At 52.1% G+C, this 7,879-nt stretch overlaps 1 protein-coding gene across 7 annotated transcripts in view; it reads right to left on the bottom strand.

Moving 5' to 3' along the window:
* Nucleotides 1-2,882: 2,882 nt before the first annotated feature.
* GRAMD1B (GRAM domain containing 1B) overlaps nt 2,883-7,879 on the bottom strand; it is a 116,232-nt gene continuing 111,235 nt past the window's right edge. For all 7 annotated transcript variants that reach the window (XM_030964820.1, XM_030964822.1, XM_030964821.1 and 4 more), the window contains 3 exons: nt 6,547-6,654; nt 4,273-4,390; nt 2,883-3,085 (listed from right to left, as the gene is read on the bottom strand). In XM_030964820.1, the coding sequence (XP_030820680.1) occupies nt 2,996-3,085; nt 4,273-4,390; nt 6,547-6,654 (316 nt within the window). In that variant the 3' untranslated portion in view covers nt 2,883-2,995. The remainder of the gene's footprint in view (nt 3,086-4,272; nt 4,391-6,546; nt 6,655-7,879) is intronic.

Raw genomic sequence — 7,879 nt, 5'->3', positions numbered from 1 at the left:
TTTTAAAAAATGAAAATAATAATAAAAAAATCCCTTTTTTGGTGGTTGTTCAGCTCCTGCAAATGAAACCCCAGCAGCTGTGCAGGTGGAAGGGTCAGGCTGGGAGGGGAAACGCACCTGGAAAGAATCCAGGGGGGTTTCTGGTGAGTGAGCAAGGGGAGAAGCCAAACCCACTGCTGGGAGTGCTGGGGAAGCACCAGCCTCTGTAACATCACTCAGGCCCCTCACTCCTAGAAAGTGTTACTGATCCCTCCAGGAAATGAAATCCAAAATTGGCTCCAGCAGGAATGAACCTGCCAGCTGGGACCACCCAGGGGCAGCTGATTCCTGTCCCAGCTCTCCAGAGGAACTGAAAACACTCCAAGGTTTTCTTTAAATCCTCACCCTTAGTGCCTTCAGACCTTGCTTTTCCCCTTTTTATCACTACTGTGAGAGATCAAGAGGCAAAACAAGATTGTGAATCCCATCCGACTCCAAGGCTGCCAGGTGGGAAAAAGAAATAACTGGAAAAAACCCAAAAGCCCTAAAACCTCAAAGAGAAACCTCCCTCAGTGTGAAGGAGAGGTCCTTCTTGGTCCCCTTGTGCTCCCACTAAAGGATTTCACATTGCTGAGTGCCAGGATAGTGTCAAACAATTAAAAAAAAAAACATTTTAATGTGCAGGTAGGACAAATATCGGTGTTGGGATTGCTACAGCTGCCTGGCCTGATTTAACAGAGCTTTCAGCAGCGATTTTAAGCAGTGATTTTAAATAGTTCTGCCTCTGGGGCCCAGCCTGAGGGAACATCCTGAGCCTGCAGCTGGAAATCTGCACAGGAGAAAGGATTCAGGGGGAGAAAAATCGTTCCTTGCCTCACTAACAGAGAGAAAGTGAGCAGCAAACACTGAGCAGCAGCATTTATCTGTGACCCTCTCTGATTTCTCTGTCCCCAGGTGGAGGAGACCCCACATTCCAGGCTCCCCTTTCAGTGTGCTCTCTCCTGGATCCCAGGGCTTCCTCTGTGTCTCCTGCTTGGTGCTTGAAATTAAATTCTAGAAGAGGGAAATCCCAGCAGCAGGGGATTTTGTGTGCTTAGTAATTGTGGGAGTGGGTAAGAGGGGGAAGGGGGGCTCTGGGGCAGTCTGGCAAGTCACAGTGGGGAAAATGAGCCCCAGAAATCCCTTCCCAGGCCCTAGCACCTCAATGTCATGGTACAGCAGCCACTTCAGCAGCCTCCCTGGGGAAAAGCCAGGGAGCAGTACAGTAGTCAGCAGCATTAAATTAAATAAATAGTCATAAATAGCCATTACTCTCTGGTTTTCCCCAGCTGGAGCTTGCTTTCACAGTCTGAAATGTCCCTCTGATAGCCTGGCTCCATCCATGCTCCTGCACATGGGATCTTGTGTGGGGCATGGGGAGGAATCAGCAGGTTACTCCTGCATCCACTGCAAAGTGGGAGCTGGGAGGGTTTTCCTCAGGCTGCACTGAGGATATTCTGTGCTACAGAGACCAGTTATTCCACACCTGCACCATCTCCAAACCGGGGATGTGCAGCTGCCTCCCTCCTGCCAGGCAGAAGGTGGAAAATCCCAGTGCTGGACAAAGCGGGACCCACATTCCCCTCATCCACCTGCCTGGGGAAGAGGCCAAAGCTTTTATTAAACCCTTCAAGAAGCAGCCTCACCCCCCCTCCAGTCCCAGAGGAGTTTGTGCATTGCACAGCACAGCCGAGCTGCCCCTCTTGCCCACCTGGCTGCTAATGGAGTCGGGAACTCTCCCCCAGCAGAACACAAAATGCACATTGGCTGTTTGCTGGTGCAGCTCCAGCACCTGGCTGCCCTCCAGGGCTGCGCTGCCCGGCTGATGCGCGTGCCTCACAGCCAGCTCTGCCCTGCCACCCTCTGACAGACCCTGTTTCCTTTCACCCCTCGGTCCCTGTGACCCTTCCTGACCTCTCCTGGATTTTTGGAAGCCTTGTTGCTCCACAGATGCAGTCACATAAATATGCACAGTGATGGCTGTTGCTGCATAGGTACAATTATGTGAATTTATCCCAGGCAAGGAAAGGAAGCTGTTGTTTTTCCCCCCCTTTTTTTCCCCCACAGATTTCACAAGACAAGGGCTGGGTGAACAAACAGGAGAGAGATTTGCTGAGCTGGGTTGTGGGAGTGCTTGCAAATCAATCCTAATTTTGGTTCTGTGTTTAACTCTGGGTGGTGATTCCAGCACCAGTGCAGACCCGCAGCACAGGGATGGCTCAGTGGCACAGGGAAAGCAGAGAACAGGGAAAGGGGACACTGTCACAGGTGTGGCACTCACCTGGGAGGCAGGCACTGCCCTCACCCAGGGCAGCAGCAGCACAGGGGGGTGTGGGAGGGATTGCAGCCCTGTGCTCGGCTCTCTGAGCCAGCCTGGCTGCCCTGACAGCAAATTCCTGCTCCCAGGAGGGGCCTGCCAGGGGCATCTGCCCTCCACAGAGCCACAGCAGCTCCCCCTCCTCTCCAAAGCAGTTTTGCAAGGACTGGTAGCATTGCCAACCCTGTGTGGCAGCAGGTGAGGGGGGTGACAGCGTCCCCCTGGGGGATACCAGAGCAAAGCAGGGAGCTCCATGCACAGCGAGGGGATGGGGGGGCACTCACACTGATGCTTCCCTTTGAGACAACAAAAACAGAACAGACAGACAGACAGACAGGAATATTACAGAGGAGCAGTGCACGGGCCCAGGGAGCAGAGCTGGGCACGGCCCTAAGCACACCCCAGTGCTGGGAGAGCACAGCCCTCCCACACACACCCCCCACACTCCCAGAGCCCCTCCAGTTCAGCCAGTGTTGGAGGTCACTCCTTCCCCTCTTTAGGCTTTTTTTTTTTCTTTTTTTTCTCTTTTTTTTTCTCTTAAAATCTGTATATAATATATATATTTATATCTGTATATATATATATATATTTATATATATATTTATATATCCTATTTACACATATTGCACACCGTCCTCTGGCCTCCTGCATTCCTGCCTGTCAATGGAAACGTTTCCTTTTCTCCTCTGGATCTGACCCGAAGTCCCTGGACCCGATGCCATTCTGCAGGTTTATTAGAGAATCCTTCATCTGCAAGACAAGAGATTTCCCCACTGTGGTGCTGCCCTGGAGGAGACAACTTGGGAATTTCCTTTTTTTCCTTTAAGTATTGATACCGTAACTGTGATTTTGGGAGTGGCATCAGGCCCATTTGAACCCCCAAAGCAGAATTGAGGGGAGAGAATCAGGGCTGGGGACTGGGAATGTGGGGCACCATTTTCCAGAAGGGGTGGGCAGAATTAACAGGTTAAGAATGAACTCCTGAGTGACCAACAGGACAGTGCTGAGGAGCCAAGGAGGCTGAAACCTGTCCTTATCTACACCCAGTGAGCTGCTGGAACTGTCTGATAAGGACATGGATTAGCATTCCCTAAGTTCTCTCTTCTTAGGGAAAAGCAGCTCCGATTTAGAGACTTGTGAGGGAGCAGCTCTCATTTCTGGCTGTGTTTTCAGCAGCCCTGTGTGATTTTTAGGGAGCACACTCTGATATTCCTGGGCTTATGAGCAGCTCTCATTTCTGTCCTGTGCTCTCAGCAGCCCTGTGTGCTTTTTAGGGAGCACACCCTGAAATTCCTTGACTGATGAGGGAGCAGCTCTCAGCAGTCCTGTTTGCTTTTTAGGGAGCACACCCCAAAATTCCCAGACTTATGAGGAAGCAGCTTTAATTTCTGCACTGTGTTTTCAGCAGCCCTGTGTGATTTTTAGGGAGCACACCTTGAAATTCCTGGACTTATGAGGAAGCAGCTCTCATTTCTGTCCTGTGTGATTTTTAGGGAGCACACCTTGAAATTCCTGGATTTATGAGGAAGCAGCTCTCATTTCAGCCCTGTGTGCTTTTTAGGGAGCACACCCTGAATTTCCTGGACTCATGCTACAATATTTTGTCCCCTTCCTCCCTGAAAGCTGCATGTAAATCCAGCGTTCAGCTCAAACCAGTTTGCTCTCCAAACTGGGATGACAGATTAGATACCAAATGTGCCCACATGAGGTTTTTTGCCCTGTAGGGTTCTCTCCCTGATGTGCATGCACCCCTCTGATGGGAGAGAGCAGCCGTGGCCCCCTGACAGCCCCTGTGGTACCCACCAGCAGCAGGAGATGGGTCTAAAGGAGCTGGCACAGCTGAGGGGCTGTGGTGGAAGCAGGAGATGCTGAAGGATGGGGAGCAGCACTGGGAGGACACCCTGCTCACAGCCCTGCCTGCGGCTGTGCAGTCTCACCTGGTCCAGGAGCATCACGGAGGATTTGATGATCTCGCGCCATTTCTGCAGCTCTGAGTCGTGGTACTTCTGCTGGGACTCCAGCAACTGGGCCCACTCTGTCTGAGACTGGGGTAACCTGCCACAGAAACACAGGCAAGGCTCATAAAATCCCACAGTTTGCACAGAGATTTCTCTTTCACTCAATCACAGCATGATCAGGTTGGAAGAGAAAAGTATCCATCATCACCTAAAGTATCTATCTGTGGGGAAGTAGCAGGGATGGTATGGGGAAGAGGAGGAGAAGTGACACAAACAGGGCAAAAAAATTCCAACTCTGTGCTAGCACCTGGCTATGTATGAATGCTTGAAGTGTAGCAACTGGGACTGCAAAAAAGGGACACAAGAGGGCAAAAACACCTCAGAAAAGTGGATGCAGGATGTTCTCAGCCTCTAAAAATAGACCTGAGGCCATTCAGGCAGGACATCTGGATCCACACCTTCCAAAACACAAACCTGACAGACCGTGTGTCCCAGGCCCAAATTCTCCTCTGATACCAAGGGATCATTCTAAGATGCTGCTTCCCATCCAGAGGGAAGTTTGGCCATCAAAGGAGGGAAAGTGACCCCCTCAGCCCAAAACTGCTGAACATTTATTCACAGAGCATCCTCTGTGGCCTTAGCTCTGCTCTTCAGCTGCAGGGGAAATGCACACAGGGGGAATGAACACAGAGAAATGCACATAGGGGAAATGCACACAGGGGGAAATGCACACAGGGGGAATGAACACAGGGGGAAATGCACACAGGGGAAATGCACACAGGGGAAATGAACACAGGGTGAAATGCACACAGGGGGAATGAACACAGGGGGAAATGCACACAGGGGAAATGCACACAGGGTGAAATGCACACAGGGGAAATGAACACAGGGGAAATGAACACAGGGGAAATGCACACGGGGAAATGCACACAGGGGGAAATGCACACAGGGGGAATGAACACAGGGGGAAATGCACACAGGGGAAATGAACACAGGGGGAAATGCACACAGGGGAAATGAACACAGGGGGAAATGCACACGGGGAAATGCACACAGGGGGAAATGCACACAGGGGGAAATGCACACGGGGAAATGCACAAGGGGAAATGCACACAGGGGGAATGAACACGGGGGGAAATGCACACAGGGGGAAATGCACACGGGGGAAATGCACACAGGGGAAATGCACACAGGGGAAATGCACACAGGGGGAAATGCACACAGGGGGAATGAACACAGGGGGAAATGCACACAGGGGGAATGAACACAGGGGGAAATGCACAAGGGGAAATGCACACAGGGGAAATGCACACAGGGGGAAATGCACACAGGGGGAATGAACACGGGGGGAAATGCACACAGGGGGAAATGCACACGGAAATGCACACAGGGGAAATGCACACAGGGGGAAATGCACAAGGGGAAATGCACACGGGAAATGCACACAGGGGAAATGCACACAGGGGGAAATGCACACAGGGAAATGCACACAAGGGGAAATGCACACAGGGAAATGCACACAGGGGGAATGAACACAGGGGGAAATGCACACAGGGGGAAATGCACACAGGGAAATGCACACAGGGGAATGAACACAGGGGGAAATGCACACAGGGGGAATGAACACAGGGGGAAATGCACACGGGGAAATGCACACAAGGGGAAATGCACACAGGGGGAAATGCACACAGGGGGAAATGCACACAGGGAAATGCACACAGGGGAATGAACACAGGGGGAAATGCACACAAGGGGAAATGCACACAGGGGGAAATGCACACAGGGGGGAATGCACACAGGGGAATGCACACAGGGGGAAATGCACACAGGGAAATGCACACAGGGGGAATGAACACAGGGGGAAATGCACACAAGGGGAAATGCACACAGGGGGAAATGCACACAGGGGAATGCACACAGGGGGAAATGCACACAGGGGAAATGCACACAGGGAAATGCACAGGGGGGGAATGAACACGGGGAAATGCACACAGGGGGAAATGAACACAGGGGGAAATGCACACAGGGAAATGCACAGGGGGAAATGCACACAGGGAAATGCACACAGGGTGAAATGCACACAGGGGAAATGCACACAGGGGAAATGCACACAGGGTGAAATGCACACAGGGGGAAATCCACGCTTCAGCTTCACCTGTTTCGCACAAAAGTGAGAGCCCAGAGCTCTGGTGTGACAGGAAAGCCTCTGGCACCCAGAAAACCCAAGGGGAGCCCCAGCAGGGGTGGCTGTACCTCTCCTGCAGCCTCAGGCCCTGCCACGCCGTCAGCGTCTGCGTGGTGTACTCCAACATCCAGAGCTTGTAGAACAGCATCATGTTGAGAATGACCAGCAGCACCAGACTGCAGAGGAAACAAGAAAAAAGCCACTTCAGGAGCATCTCAGAGCCCACTGCCTGCCAGGAGCACCTGGGACAACACCCAGCCCTGCAGAAAGGTGTCTGAGCTCAGTCCATGCTGTGGGTGGGGATTTAATCTGAGTGAGCAGCCAAAACTTCACCTCGTGGAAGAAATGTGTGAGCCAGGAGGGCAGACAGACAGACAGAACAGGCTGGGTGAGTGGATGTGCTGAATGCAGAGAAAGGGAGGCAAATGGGAGAGTAAAGAGGTAAAAAAAAGAGAGAGACAGTACCTGAAACAGATCCTAATGGGAGCAGGGAAGAGAAAAGACGGAGCAGCTGCAGGTTAGAAACAGAGTGACACAAACTGGGCTGGGAGGGGAGGCTCAGACAGTGCAGGGGGAAAGGAGCAGAGGGCAGAGAGGCAGGAAGGACAGGCAGGGATCCATGAGCCTGCACTGCTGGTGAAGTTCCCTCAGCACAGCTGAGCTCCTGGGGACAGCAGGCGGCTGTGCAGGCACTGACACACACACAGAGCTCACATCCAGCATTCCCCATCCCCACTGAGGCACTGACACACACACAGAGCTCACATCCAGCATTCCCCATCCCCACTGAGGCACTGACACACACACAGTGCTCACATCCAGCATTCCCCATCCCCACTGAGGCACTGACACACACACAGAGCTCACATCCAGCATTCCCCATCCCCACTGAGGCACTGACACACACACAGTGCTCACATCCAGCATTCCCCATCCCCACTGAGGCACTGACACACACACAGAGCTCACATCCAGCATTCCCCATCCCCACTGAGGCACTGACACACACACAGAGCTCACATCCAGCATTCCCCATCCCCACTGAGGCACTGACACACACACAGAGCTCACATCCAGCATTCCCCATCCCCACTGAGGCACTGACACACACACAGTGCTCACATCCAGCATTCCCCATCCCCACTGAGGCACTGACACACACACACTGTCGCCATCACATTTTCTGAAAAATCCCTTTGCCAGGATTTTTCTCCTGAGAAGCTGAGAAGCCTCAGAGGAAAAGAAAAACAATAATTATCTGCTGCTGTGGAATGCAACAGGTGCATCTGTGATTGGTCCATGTTGGCTGTTTCTAATTAATGGCCAATCACAGTCCAGCTGGCTCGGACTCTCTGAGAGTCACGAGCTTTTTTTATAATTCTTTTTCTTTTCTATTCCTTG

Source organism: Camarhynchus parvulus, chromosome 24 (genome assembly GCF_901933205.1).
Source record: "Camarhynchus parvulus chromosome 24, STF_HiC, whole genome shotgun sequence".
Classification (NCBI taxonomy): Eukaryota; Metazoa; Chordata; class Aves; order Passeriformes; family Thraupidae; genus Camarhynchus; species Camarhynchus parvulus.
Note: the sequence above shows the minus strand (reverse complement) of the source record. Positions and strands in the feature narration are given on the sequence as shown.